This window comes from Podarcis vaucheri, assembly GCF_965113315.1.
Source record: "Podarcis vaucheri genome assembly, chromosome: 3".
Classification (NCBI taxonomy): Eukaryota; Metazoa; Chordata; class Lepidosauria; order Squamata; family Lacertidae; genus Podarcis; species Podarcis vaucheri.
This window is the reverse complement of record NC_138761.1, coordinates 69,199,082-69,214,677: the sequence shown is the minus strand read 5'-3', so window position 1 is coordinate 69,214,677 and position 15,596 is coordinate 69,199,082. Positions and strand designations below refer to the sequence as shown.

Below are 15,596 nucleotides of genomic sequence, written 5' to 3'. Positions count from 1 at the left end.
TAAGCTGTTCTGAGAACTTCTTGTCTGACAACAGGTGATGTATATTGTATAGAACTGCTGGGAAAACTTACCCATCAGCACTGTCTTTCCAAAAGACTAATCAAGCTAAATGCTTTGTATTCAACATGACACCTCTCTACCTGGTGAAAATCTGCCAATCCTTTTTGGAAATACTTGTTTTGCTCACTCCTGTCTGACTTTCTTCAGAAGAGTTTTTTCTTTTGATCTCCTAACCAATTTCTGTTGGGTTTAGTATTCTTCCCCTTGTTTCCCTCCCTTGTTTCATTGTTTAATTATGTATCAATCGTTTTAAAGATATATGGTAAAAAGAGTTTAAAAAGAGTTTGAATATAGAACAATCACCAAATAATCTTAGGTAACTGGTAAACATTTTCTATGGAGGTCATTACTGATTTGATTAGAGATGGGAAAGCAGAACAAGCTGTTTGCTTGCTTGCTTGTTTTTTTGGCATACATTTATGTTGAACAGGAATAATGCCAGGTGCCCAAGGACATATTAGTCTGCTGGATTAGTCAGCTCTCCTTCCTGCTTTGCCAGGTGACTGTGCAACTATGACAATTTTCTTGTTTGTTTCTGTGTATCAAATGGCACTATTTGGAATGGATAGGAACTGAAAATAGAATATACATTAGGCGTGGGGGAGAATTTTGTTTGGTGTGCATTTTAAGCAAACCAATTTAATTCACACCTCCCAGACTGATGGGACATAATTATCCTTCATATTTCACACTAGAAAGATTATGGGAATATTTCACTGTTGATCATTCCACCAGCACAAGCATATTTACCTGCCAGATGGAATAATCTACCCCTATCCTCCCCCCATGCACTGTACTGTGAGTCGTCCTCCCCCCCGCTTGAACTGATGGGGACACACACTGTGTGTAGGGTAAGCAGTGGGGGAATAAGTCCTATTGCACTAGCAGCACTCATTGTGCTGGCTCCCACTAAACAACTATTGAATATGGGCCGATGCATGTAAGGATAAAATGCATTTAGTGATGCATAATTTGGGATAAAATACATATTTAAATAAAAATGTATGTACTTTCTTTTAAAGTAATAGATTAACAGGAGTTAGAAATGAGCAGGAATGAAACTGAGGTGGAATCTACACACATATAGAAAACACTGTGAAAATGCTTAAAAAAAGTTTTGAAAAATACATTGAATTTGGCATAGCTCACTGTCCCCATCTAGTGTCACATTTGTATATTGCACTTTACAACACATTTAAAATGTTTTATTTGCAGCTGAGACCTAACACAGACTGGAAATCCTTCCATGCTTATACATACCTGGTTTTACTTGAGGAACTTCTTTTTCATGTTTAAGGCTTTCTTGTTCTACAAGACAGAAGCAGCATGAAATAAACAAGGAGCCAAATTGTCAAATAACCCCTGTCATATGTCATGAAGAGGGCGTCACAGGATAACTGCAGGTCCCATCCCCAAATGAGCATGTATTGCTAGGCTCATGTATAGAACTTCCCTATGCAAACTGTCCATCCCAATGTGTTGATGTCTAGGGATGAGCCCAGCACCAGGCCAGACATGGCAATCTTAAAATTCATGCAAGAAGGGGGCTTCTTTCTATTCTACTTCCTCTGAAACTAGAAAGGACCCATTCAGGCACCAAAAAGACAATATTGTACTGTAGAAAAACCCAAATACGAACATTAAGAAATGCTAAAATATTTTAAAATATAAAGTTATGTATCCCTACACTACTACTACCCAAAGCCAGTGGAATAACAGAGGAGGTTACATTACAGGAGGTGGGTGAGGGAAACACAGCATAACTTCTATAATCCAGATGTACATTCCAGAAACAGTTTACTAAAAGAAAAAAGGCAACTACTTCATACAAGAATTAGCGAAAGCTTATTTCTGTAAATGGAGCCCATCTTTCTATCTTAATGGGAGTACAGACTTCAAATACTTCTGTTAATCACCTTAATAGGGTAAAATAAACTTGTCAATTTTCCTTTAAACTCCAAAGCCCCAAGAACTGTAATGCATAAACAGTGGAGCCCCAACCATGGTTATGATCTAGAGAACAAGGAATTGTATAATGGAAGCAACTGGGCTTCCATTTGTGTGATAATTAAACTTCATAAGATAAGGGTGACATTACTCAAGGGAGATTTAAAGTGAATTGGTTCTGAGGAATCATAATGGATTGCCAATTAGGAATGGCATAGAAGTACTTTTTTATCAGAATGAATCTAGTTAATAAGGACCAGTGGAAGATAGATAATGCTGCTTAAGTCCAAGCAACCATCAGCTGCTACTATAGAGAGAGCATGTTTATATGGCAAGGCCATAGTATCATACAATAATGGTTTGAAAACACAACATGTGTTAATAGCAAATAGATTTTTCCTACATATTTGCTTTCAAATAGAGGTTTGCTTTCAAATTATCACTCAAATGCATTTGCAATTCTAGTGTTTTCAATATTATATTTAAAAATGCAGCAATTCAGATTCTGTCATGGTAAGATTTTCAAACAGAAAGAGGAGGGGAGTTATTTGACCTGCCTTAAGAGAAGGATAAAAAATAGATCGATTTGTCATCTCCAATTCATGACACAGTGGCAGAAAGACCCTTATAGCCCTGAGAGAAGAGGAAAACCAGGGAGGTGGACAGCGTCATTTCATATTTAGGATTGAATTTTTGAAAAGTGTTGCATGGGTTTTCTGAAAGCACCAAAAAGCTCTTTGTCTATTATTGTGCTGTGGAAACCAGGAAATGTTATTGATGGGAGGCAAAATCTCTATTCCAGCACCAGGACAGCATAGTTCTGGGTCCTTTTCTGGAGCAGGCCAGAGGAAAAAGGGCTTTTTGTATCCTGCAGATTGCAGACCACTGTGCCCCAGGATGCCCCTATTTTTTATCATTTCATTTTATAAAGTATATAAAACAGATAGAGGAATCATAACAATGGATGAAAATTAAAAGTTGAGAAACAAAACTACAAAACAGGCACATAGAATGCACATGAGTTAAAATAACAAAGTCCAAGTAAAAACTATCAGTGTTATCAGATCATCAGGTATGGCTCCAGATTTACCAGGCTTGTGATGAAGACTGTACTGAAAATGATGATTCTGCTGTACATGTCAAATAACACATTCCTTAAAGCTGCTCTGGGGTGCCGGGGGAAACCCCAAGCAATTTTGTGGGGAGAGTACAGGCAATAAAATACACTGGAATTTGAAAGAAGGCTTGGCATAAGAAAAAACTAACAACCTCTTGCTTTAATATTCAAAGGAAGGGGCTCACCAATTTAAAAAAACATAAAGCCAGTGCCTTGTTTTAAGACACATGACATTAGCACAAATAAACTTCAAAGACATACATTGACTTCTCTTTAAACAAAAACAAAAACTGAAAGTCAATGTGTTGGGGAGAAGGTGTTTTCTATTTCCCCCAGATTCCTTTCTTTAATTCCTTACTGAGCTCCTTTTGTTCTCTAATACATTTGGCAGCTGCTTGTAAGAACTGCATGCTGAAACTCTGCACTCAGCTCCATTGCACAGCTGCATAACTCCAACTGACAAGGCAGTTTGGATAGAGTCAAAAATATGAGGAAGCCACTGTTTTACATATTGCAGCTCTTGTCACACGTCAGCTGAATTCTAGTACGTTCACCATCATCCTCAGTGGCTTTAGATTTACCTGGCAATTTTAATAGTGGATAGAAGAGACAGCACTAGCATATAATATCAGGGGCGAAATTGAGGCAAAGCAGCAGCAGAGATTCAAAACTATTGCTTAGCGCATAGGAATCTGCAAGGAGTAGCAGTATTTATTTTATTGATTTTACATCCTGCCCGCATCACAAGTAATCACAAGTCACAGTGATTATGTTGTTGGACCCAAAGCATGGTGCTAGGGGGAGAACAAGAGGACTAAGAAAACGGACTAAAAATGGCCACAACTGTATTGTTTATAGGTTGTGTATGACTTTGGCCAAGGATCCAGACACCGAACACCCTGACTGCTGACCAATGAGCCTGAATGCTGGGAAATGCTAGTGGGATCAAGGTGAGATCATGGCCACTCAAAGGTGGGCAGATACCACGGGTATTCCATTCCCAAAACCAGGATTAGGGTTACTAATATGGAACATTTTCATTGACCAAACAATGGCATCTATGACCAGTACGTATAAGCTGAACAAGCTATAACTTAGGACCCCACTCTCTTGGGCGCCCCAAAAAAATTTAAAGGAAAAAAAAAACCCACTGGATGTACATTTCCAAAATATAAGATAAAAAACAAATAAATAAAATAAAACCTACATATAGTAACAGTGTTTTGTGTTGAATAGGCTCCTATGATGTAAGTAATGGGCCCCACCTGCTAGCCTGCTCCCTAAAATATCACTGGTTTGCTCCTTTATATATATAGAGTGCTTACATAAAATATGGATTTTATGATAAAATACATACTTTGTTATGTGCAAATGGCTTTAGATACCTACTAGGTCAATAAATTACCATATAGCATATATTCAACACAAAAACCAGCGACAATTTGTTGTTGACAAAGGACAGCTGGACATATAAAGGGCCCCATTACCTTCAGTAGCTTAGGGCCTCATCAAACCTAAATCCAGCCCTGTCTATGTCAACTGTTCGTTCTTTTTTTTTATTCTGCTATGCAGTTTAGCAACTTACTTGCTGGTTTGTGTTCCACTTTCTTGCCTAGAAAAATACAAAGACAACAGTGAGCTACATTCATTCATAAAAATAAAGATTGCAGATGAAACTCATTTGAGCTCCGTAGCTTTACACTGCAATAAGAAGACGCACCAATGGGAGCATTTTGGAGACATGGTATAGCGCTGTTTCCATGGTGCCACATTGTGGTTGGAATTCCCTTCCCTCTGAAGTATGACGGATATTTGGTGCCAGCAAAATACTTCTTTGCCCAGGCCCTGTACAATATGTACAGCTATATGTGAAGTGACAATTGTCTGTCTGTTGCATTGTTAATATTATATCTTTTATGCTTTGGTTTTAAATGTTGTATTTTAATTTATAGGGTGTTATGCACCCTCCATACTTCAGACTGTGCATAGAAGGCAGTGGCGTAGCGTGGGTTGTCAGCACCCGGGCCAAGGCAAGTAATTTGCGCCCCCTAACCTGTGGATTTGCGCTCCCTAACCCTAAGCCCCAGATGTTGCACCCGGTGCGGCCAGCCCCCCCTGCACCCCCACGCTACGCCACTGATAGAAGGGCCTACTTTGGTGATTTTACGGCATGGGCACGTATGTAGCGGCAACAGTGTGCTCATTATCACAATGCCTTTTTCCTACAATTGTGTGGGACTGATCCATGCCAAATGCATTCTAGAGCTCTAAATCCTATCTCAGTTGATAGAGTGAAAATGGTGTCACGTGCTCTTAGCATATCACTACACAGAAACAGCACAAATGGTTGGTTGTGTGCACGGTTGGACAGATAAGTCTTTGTCAGCTCTGCCTGTGTTCATTCATAAGTCCACCACGACTCATTTCTACATTAACCTGCATGGTTTATTTATGTTACAAAGGCACAATAAATAAATAAATACACATGTAGATGTGTATTTTTGATTGTATCTTTTTACAAAGTGCACCACTACAAACATATTTTCTCTCAATATGGTCTTTTAGCTGACAACTATATCTCAAAATTCTGAAAAGGGCACATTAGCACATTAATCTGGGAGGTGCAGATCAGGCTAGTTCTTATCAGAATTACAAATAAGTAATTCCCTGAGCATCTCAAGTAAAATGCCAACCACACTGAAATGGCTGGAGAATAAATAGGCATGGCTTAAGGATGAATTGACCCTTTTGCAACATGCAGCATCATCCTATTACTTTGTCATACAACAGGGATTGTCAAATACAAAAAAGAAACTCTCTTAAAATAATTGATTCCAGGCTCTTATGCCCAGATATTGGTGCCTGAAGCTCTATTTTTGAGGGTCTCTCTCTCAAGTCATCAGTTAGTACTTTTTCTATATATTCATTTCAAGTGTTTATAAAGTTGTGCCTTTATAAGAATGCCAGAAAGATATTAATATAAACAGCACCTTCCCCTCCCACCCATGGACGAATGATTGGGATTCAGGATGAAAATCTTTCAGCCAAGTGAACCATAAATTGTTGTTGTTGTTTAGTCGTTTAGTCCCATGGACCAGAGCACGCCAGGCACTCCTGTCTTCCACTGCCTCCCACAGTTTGGTCAGACTCATGTTTGTAGCTTCGAGAACACTGTCCAACCATCTCGTCCTCTGTCTTCCTCTTCTTTTGTGCCCTCCATCTTTCCCAACATCAGGGTCTTTTCCAGGGAGTCTTCTCTTCTCATGAGGTGGCCAAAGTATTGGAGCCTCAGCTTCACGAACTGTCCTTCCAGTGAGCACTCAGGGCTGATTTCCTTAAGAATGGATACTTTTGATCTTCTTGCAGTCCATGGGACTCTCAAGAGTCTCCTCCAGCACCATAATTCAAAAGCATCAATTCTTCGGCGATCAGCCTTCTTTATGGTCCAGCTCTCACTTCCATATATCACTACTGGGAAAACCATGGCTTTAACTATACGGACCTTTGTTGGTAAGGTGATGTCTCTGCTTTTTAAGATGCTGTCTAGGTTTGCCATCGCCTTTCTCCCAAGGAGCAGGCGTCTTTTAATTTCGTGACTGCTGTCACCATCTGCAGTGATCATGGAGCCCAAGAAAGTAAAATCTCTCACTGCCTCCATTTCTTCCCCTTCTATTTGCCAGGAGGTGATGGGCCTAGTGGCCATGATCTTCGTTTTTTTGATGTTGAGCTTCAGACCATATTTTGCGCTCTCCTCTTTCACCCTCATTAAAAGGTTCTTTAATTCCTCCTCACTTTCTGCCATCAAGGTTGTGGCTTTTGCATAGTCAATGAAGCAGAAGTAGATGTCTTTCTGGAACTCTCTAGCTTTCTCCATAATCCAGCGCATGTTTGCAATTTGGTCTCTGGTTCCTCTGCCCCTTCTAAATCCAGCTTGCACTTCTGGGAGTTCTCTGTCCACATACTGCTTAAGCCTGCCTTGTAGAATTTTAAGCATAACCTTGCTAGCGTGTGAAATGAGCACAATTGTGCGGTAATTGGAGCATTCTTTGGCACTTCCCTTCTTTGGGATTGGGATGTAGACTGATATTCTCCAATCCTCTGGCCACTGCTGAGTTTTCCAAATTTGCTGGCATATTGAGTGTAGTACCTTAACAGCATCATCTTTAAAAAATTTAAATAGTTCAGCCAGAACCATAAATTGGTAGGGCTAAAAACAGAACATATTTTTGGTAACTTGTCAGTTACTAAATCTGTCTGTCATTTAACAGAATGAATGTCTGTGTCTGTTGCACTTGTGTTCATGGCTGATGCATGCAATGAAATAAAGAGGATTTGTTAAGACACAGAATAGCAGCTATTCTAGAGCAGGAGTGGGGAACCTCAGGCCCAGTGGGTAATTGTGGCCCCCTAGCCTCTCCATGGGGGTCATCAGGACATTTCCCAGGTCACACCACTTTCCCCAGACCTACTTCACACCCTCCTTGAGTGTTTTTGCCTGCCTGTGGTGTGTCCTCAGGTAATGCTTCTTACTTGCCTGAATGGTGGATTGACTGGGCTGTGTGTATAGGAACCAGCCTACAGCACAAAGGTAAAACCCACAAATTAACTGCTCTGCCCACTGTTGCTTCTGGCTCTTCCACTTAATGGTGTGTGGCCTCCAGAACATTTTCCAGAAGGGAATGCAGGCCTTCAGCTAAAAAAGCCTCCCCACCCCTGCTCTAGAACCATTACTTTTATTCATAAGAACCTAAGGAGAACATGCTAGATCAGGTCAGTGGCCCCTCAGGCCAGCATCCCGTTCTCCCAGTGACCAACCAGAACGTGACATAATGGGCTACACAGCTTTTCAGATATATTTGGTTGCTCGTGCACTTTAAAGAAAACGGCTTAATTTATTAATAAATTCTTTTTAGTTGTGCAATGCCCTCTGTCAGTTACCATGGCTTCATCAATTCATCATTATTTCTAAACTGAGACAATCAGCCAACATTTTCCCCTCCATTCATCTTGGCCTTTACAACGTGATCCACAAAACCAATTAAGAGCTTGCCAAAATAACTGAAAATGAAGTAAGACACATGTCAGTATACTTTTGAAAAGTATCCATCCAAAACATATAGCTGCTAGATGAAGATAACTTTGTTGCAAGAATTTCAATGGTCAACAAAAATTAACACAGCTGTTGGTGTCTGGATTATTTACAGCAACGAGAAAAAGGACTTAACAGGACACGAAAGGGTTTGTCTCTTGATACTATAATAGTTTTACATGCATTATGTCTATAACTTGTATCTTATTATTGCAATGGCCACTGCTTAAACCAGAGGTAGCCAAATGGTGTGTTTGAAGTATTGTTGGGCTGAAATTCCCATTATACTTGCCCATTGGCCATGTTGACTGGGGCTGGTGGGAGCAGGCAATGTTTGGAGGGTACCACAACAGCTATCCCTGTTTTAAACAATACAGTTGGTTTTGGATAAGCAGCATTATTATAATGCAAATATGACTGAATAAAAATATACAACTAAACAAAAGTATTTTGAATGCTGGTGTCGCTTCATTGATAATGTCAGGCCCAATTACAAACTTGTGAAAAGTTGTGTCTACACAAACAACATGCACATCTAATTATAATATTGCTCTTGTCTATGCAAACATTATCATGGATGAGATTCTGTTGAGAAACTTTTGCTTTCAAAATTATTCTGCCACTTGGAAAATAAGCTCAATGACCCTACTGGGAAAAAACCTGCATGGCCAATTTGTGTATTGCACTGATACAACAGTATTTTAAAATGTCATACTGGTTGACAGCTAAGCAAAATGACATGAGTTTGTGAGCTGACATTATGGTAATACATTTGCATGACACACAACATGCAGCAATGCCAGGTCACCCACCGTTACATTTTTATTTTGGATAATAGAGGCTCACAAAATTGCTGCTGAGATGTTGAAGGTCTCCCATTAGAGAAATTAAGAACTGAAAAACATATTGTTAGATACATTGACATTTTCAAATTGAGATTATGCCCTTCAAATTGACCAGTGCAATGCTTTATCTAGAGGAATAATTCAGTCTGTAGAAAACACAAATGCTTTCTGTTAAATACAGAAGTATCCCATTACCTGCTTTAGGTAGACTGACTTCCTTTTTTATGATAGGTTCTGAGGTAAAAGAGAAACAATTTGTTTAAAAGTCATAACTGCTTGCCATAATTCATTTTACTGTGTTCATTATTTCTTGCTTCCTAGATGTGATACTGGTTTTATATTGAGAAATTATCTTTAAATGAATTGAATCTTCACCACGCCCCCCCCCCCCAAATTATGGAAAGAGATTTGATAAGGTGGGGAATAAGCACCATAGCATCTATTTTCTTGCTGGGTGCCTATATGCTATGTAACATTGCCTTGGATTCCCAGCTGCCCCTCCATTAGCAGAAGTGCTTCTCACATTCACCAGTGAAACCAGGGGGAGGCAATTTTTGCTGTTCTGGAAAGTCCCCCAGCCCTGATTTTTTGGAAGGCACGGGGAGAAAGGGAAGTTAGCAAAAAATATAAGTTGTGTCGGAGGGGCAACCCCAACCTTTACACAAGTTCCACACTTGGGAAGTTAGGGTTAGGGATGTCTAAGACAGAAATAGGAGCATAAATCACCAGCCAATGTTCACTTATTCGTCCAATGTCTAGAATTGAAATACATTTGTTGTTGTTACCACTTTCAGGCTACAAAGTTTGTTGCTTTCAGTTCACACACGTTATGTAATTGATTACTTCTCCCCACCCCCCACTGAAGTTGCACTAGGTTTCCTTTGCATTAAAATGAATGGGATGGAATAACATAATGACAATGTAGGTAACCTGTGGTAGCTACCCCATGTCAATAGAAAGGGAAGCAGTTTTCCCAACCTTACCTTTCTGTAAAAAGGTAAAGGTAAAGGACCCCTGACAGTTAAATCCAGTCACAAACAACTCTGTGGTTGCAGCACTCATCTCGCTTTACTGGCCGAGGGAGCCGACGTTTGTCCGCAGACAGTTTTTCCTGGGTCATGTGGCCAGCATGACTAAGCTGCTTCTGTTGCAACCAGAGCAGTGCATGAAAAGGCCATTTAGCTTCCCACTGGAGTGGTACCTATTTATCTACTTGCACTTTGATGTGCTTTTGAACTGCTAGGTTGGCAGGAGCTGGGACAGAGCAATGGGAGCTCACCCCGTTGCGGGGATTCGAACCGCCGACCTTCTGATCGGCAAGCCCTAGGCTCAGTGGTTGACACCACAATGCCACCCACATCCCTTACCTTTCTGTACTGGAAGGCAAAAGTGGAAAAAGAGGTGGGGGGTACTCAAGCCAGCGGCACTGTGAAAGTGCAAGGTTGCTGGTGTAGCATGGTTGTTGACATCAGCTGGTGAAATCATCCAGTCAGCAACTATGCATTGCTCAGTGCTGGCTCTGACACCTTTGGCTTCCGCTACCACCTCATAGCTTAGAAAAGCAAGGTTGAGAATGACCCCCCCTTTGCTATGACACCATGAACTGCTTCCACTAAATAAAGACACTAGACAATTTCTACAAAGAAATCGCCCACATATTTTTGCTCATTCTATCTTCATATGCAGCACAGACCTTTAGAGAATGAAACAGCTAAATTGCAAATAGTAAGAAAGCTGTGAACCTTATAATGCTAAATGTCTGTCACAGTCAAAGATGCACAGATGATGAAATACCTTTCATCTAAATAGCAATGCTATAGCTGCATAGTGCTTCTTTGCATATTGTTATAAACTACATGGGAGGAAAAATAAGAGTGAGTCTGTCTCCGTGGGTTTCTACAGGGCACTGAATCTTTATAGTCACCAGAGCTATTCTTTCTTTTTGCAAGGCCCTTTTTAGACCCTATTTTGTAGGATCTGTGTGGTATGTCACTTATTATTGTTTTTTAAAAAAGAGAGGTCTAATAAAGCACAGCACTGCACACAAGATGCTTGCAGCCAATTTACACATAGGGGTTATGTTTTTCTGACAAAATGTCAATGTTCTGTCACAGACATTCAACATCACAGTGCACATTCAGTTTACTCTGGAAAATACTGCTTTCATATTATATAAATTCCAGCAGATAAAAATGACTGAGAGCTGGTTCATTGAAATCCCTTGTGTGGCACAAAATGGTGTGAAAAGATGCTTGCATGTGCCATTGTGTAAACAAGTTCATGTGTGAGTTGGACCTATTTGCTCAATATCTTTGAATTTCTCCATCCTACAAGGATCACAGATCTTGGACAAATTGTGCATATGTTCATAGGCATGAATGCTTGACTCACAAATGTGACATAATTTGTAAAGTGCCAGGTATAGATATTTCCACGGCCCAGATATTTCCATCTATTAGTAAGACCTTCCCTTTCCATGCTAAATGTCTCAACCTGCCCTGAGTCACAGAGTGACATAACTCCATTGCACTGAAAAGGGGAAGTCAACAATTCTTCTCCAGATCAGATTTCAAACTGAGCCAGAGAAGAATTTGGGGGGCTTGTAAACATCACCTCTACTTTGGAGTGGGCTATAGGCAGGGGATCTCACCTAATAACATCAGTACTGAAAATACAATATAATAAGAAGCTAAATTTTTGAACCCACCTCACCACCATATGCTTATATTCTGGAAGGAAAAGTTTTATTTAAGTTGACAGAAAAGGAGTGTTAAAACATGGATCTGAGTAGGATTTTGCTTAACATATAACATAGCATGATAGTTGCATTTCTGAGCAACTAGGGTCTTCCTTCATTTTTGTTGCCTCTGGGGAAAAAAAATCAAATTTTCTTGGTTTACAAATATGGAAATGTTATGGCTTAATTAGGTGCGCTCTCTGCACCCTGGGAAATAATATACATTCCAGCTTAGTATAAGATGCTTTAGCTGTTGCAGAATGGGTGCAACAGTGCTTTTGTTGGATTGGAATATAGCTAAAGTTGACCATGAAAGTGAAAAATGAAATATACTCCAACATCCACCATTTTTTCTATAATGGAGTCATGGTAGCAGCTCTATAGTCAAAGTGGGTGGGCTTTTCAGTCATTTTGGAGCCTGAACATTCTGTTCATCATAAAGTCAAAACAAGTTCATCTTATGATAGATGTTTCGTTTGTGTTCCTTTAGTTTTTACAGCGAAAGCCCATTATGTAGTCCTAAAGTTTGTGGAGAGGAAGACAACTGAGGTTGATGTGTGGCTGAATGGAGGCCAAGTTGTAAGTGAGCATGCCATGTGTTTAGTGCTTACAAGACACAGAATATGTGGCCTGGTGCCCTGTAACCAATAAACACATTCTACAGTTACACATACTGTGTTCACTTACAACTTAGCTGACATGCAGTTCAGTTATACCTTTCCTTCGTTTTTATCGACTAGACTAAAACATCCTTAAACATTTGATAATTTCTCTGCTTTCTGTTGTGTGCAAATTTGTATATGTCTTAACTCTCAGCAACAAAAGTCATTCTTATCTTAGAATAGTCCTGGTAAATAAATGAATAACAAGTTAGCAACTATCAATTCTCGTCCCTGAAAGAATTCATGAACTTAAAAAGGTATGCAACTTTACAAATAGCACCTTTCTCTTTGGCAGCAACTGGAGGCTTCACTTTTTCTTTTGCAGCATCTAGGGGAAAAACAATAATTAATCCTGTGCTTACAAAATGATTCTTCTCTACGAGCCCTGAGAAGTATGTGAATTGTTCCAAGTGTTCAGTTTTCAAACTTGCATTGTGAAGTTTTACAGCATCAGAGATCAACAAGCTCAGCTGTACTTATGAGATGATTATAATAACAGTCAATTCGTGTACTCTGAATATTTCATTTGATATAGCAAAATAATCTGGCCACATGAAGTGCCAATTATCAGTAATTCCTCCCACTAATATGACTTTCCAAGCATCATAACTATTCTTGGAGGCTCAGGAAAGAGATTGGGTCGAGGAAGCAGACTTAAGATGTTTAATGTATACCATTTCCCAATTCCCATGGGGTTCTGGAGTTTTCAGGGTTTTCTTGTTTTACAGCATCTGTGAAGAACTACATTTAGCAAGTGTTAGTCAAACTCAGCCAATACTGAATCTATGTAAAATGCTGTGAAATATTTTGTGACTGAAACAAAAGGACACTGAAGGATCCAGAAGCTCAAAGCGAATGGAAATCGATAAATGAGATACTGAACTGAGTATTTTGAAAATTGCAATCAATTAACTTCTTAGTGTAAAAACTAAACATTATCCGTCCACGAAAGCAAGGAGCTTCCTGTCATGGAAGGAGAGTTGCATTTGTGGAAGGGGCCTTTCCATTCAAATCAATTCAAGTCTCCTTCCACTTTTGTCTGTCTGTCTGTCTGACCCGACCCCCCATGTGTCGACTTAAGGACTTGCCATAACTGTGCTAATTCTGACTAAATACGGCCTGAGTGCAATTAAAAAATATGGGTCTCCACGCTTTCCTCTAAAGTCCATTCACGTCTCTCGGTGTTTTAGGTTGGAATTCTATATTTTGCTTGGTCAAGGCTAGAGTTTTGTATTTTCTACGTAATTACAGGGTACACCTATTGCATTGTTTTATTTTGCAGCAGCTGTCTTCAATGCAATTTAACCAAAGCTGACACTGAATTTTGGCATTTAAAAATTGTCATGACCTTGACACTGCAATTATTTTAGCAATTGAATAAATAGCATGTGGTTCAAATCTTGCTAAATGTCATTTCCTGTTGGTGTTGAACCACTGACCTTTCACATGCCGAGATCAGTGATGCTTTGGTAGGAATAGATTGGTACTGATGTGTCGGAAGACGCAAAATCATTTTGGGACTTCCTGAATATCACTTGGTTGGAGTCAAAGAATGCTGTAACTTATAGCAGCCCTAATTGCATCCGATTATAATCTGCTTGACCTGATATGGTATTTTAAATGCAAGCCTTCTTAAAGGCAATGAATAGGCAAATGTCAAGACAGATGAGCTTCCCTATATAAACTAAATGTACAAATGATCACATTCCTTGTTATCTCACATCCTATTGATATGTGCAAATATAAGACTAGTTATGCTGGGTCAAGGCCAAATATTTATTTAGTAGCCTTGGCAGCTTTGAATGGGACAAACAAATGAAAACCTGTAGAAGTTTTCTACCCCTGAAACTAACTGTAACGTACGCAAAGGGAAGCCACAAATATATCTTAAGCTGAGAAGAACTGATATGACATAGGTTCTACTTATGAGTTGGAATGGAGGAGAAATTTGATTCAGTATGCATTTAAAGCCAAATCTATCAAATTCACACTTTCTGAAGCAATACACAAACTAAAACACAGCTATCCATTGAAGATCACACTTAACTGAATTTTATGATGCAGCTCTCCAACCAACCAATGTTTACAAAAATACATATATTAGGGGAAAGTGTGCATACAAATGAGGATATTAGTGAAAATAGCATGCAAATATACATGATATTAGGGGGAAAACCTTTTAAAAATGAGTACATTAACCAGAGCTGCACATGAAATATGTTTATTGGGAGAAATCCACACCAGTATGCTGATGAATTTTCATGAGGAATTTTTAAATCAAGAAATTGCAGATTGCTACAAAATGTGGAGAACTGAATTTAAGACTGGAAAAATGAGAAACTGAAATAAAGGAAATTGACAGGTCCTAATGCAGGAGTATAATATAAGATTGGGAGATTGCAATGTAAGTGTCTCTTAGCAGTGAGCCTGGTGACACAGGGATTTTAAATTAGAATGGGAAAATGGAAATCAATGATATCTGATCTTTTAACAGACTTGGGTGTTTAAATGGTTAGCGAGTGTTTTTTAGCCTCTGCCTTTATGAAGTCCTGAAGGCATGTCTGTCTCGATCACACCTTCACACCAACCCATATGCTGCTGTTTGACTCCATTTATGTTATATTTGGTTTAAACCGTATTTAAACCTCTCACACATGTGCAGAAATGTGCGGAAATGCTTACACTTAATTTGTGCAGAAATGCTTATATTTAATTTGGCTTAGTCAATTTTTCGTGAGCTATTTTTTAATTATAGTTTTGATTGCAATCATTCTGACTTACATCTTTGTTTTCGATTGCATGGCATTACCTTTGTCTTTCAATGCTGGGTGATGCTTTACTTCTTTTTCTTTGGCATCTTCTGAAAGAAACAAAAAGAACAACCCACCACCAAACAATTTTAAACAAACAATAGACTTGTTAAAAAGTGTGTAAATACATATTGACCAAATGACAAGTAATTTAAGTGGGAATGAATTATTATGAGTGGGATCCAGATTGGCTGTTCTGCAAAGAGCTCTTTCTGAAAAGTTCATTCTGTTTACAAAAAGCTCAGAGATCCAGTAGAAGTTCCCTACTGAACAAAGGGAGGAGAGGATCTTGCCAAGTCTCTCTTCCTCCTGCTGCCCACTTGCACCAC

At 39.3% G+C, this 15,596-nt stretch overlaps 1 protein-coding gene across 9 annotated transcripts in view; it reads right to left on the bottom strand.

The window, feature by feature from the left end:
* TRDN (triadin) overlaps window positions 1–15,596 on the bottom strand; it is a 203,476-nt gene that overhangs the window by 19,712 nt on the left and 168,168 nt on the right. For 8 of the 9 annotated variants that reach the window (XM_082216111.1, XM_082216106.1, XM_082216112.1 and 5 more), the window contains 5 exons: window positions 15,267–15,317; window positions 12,738–12,785; window positions 9,254–9,292; window positions 4,710–4,736; window positions 1,321–1,368 (listed from right to left, as the gene is read on the bottom strand). In XM_082216111.1, the coding sequence (XP_082072237.1) occupies window positions 1,321–1,368; window positions 4,710–4,736; window positions 9,254–9,292; window positions 12,738–12,785; window positions 15,267–15,317 (213 nt within the window). The remainder of the gene's footprint in view (window positions 1–1,320; window positions 1,369–4,709; window positions 4,737–9,253; window positions 9,293–12,737; window positions 12,786–15,266; window positions 15,318–15,596) is intronic. The other variant, XM_082216109.1, reaches the window with a different exon arrangement.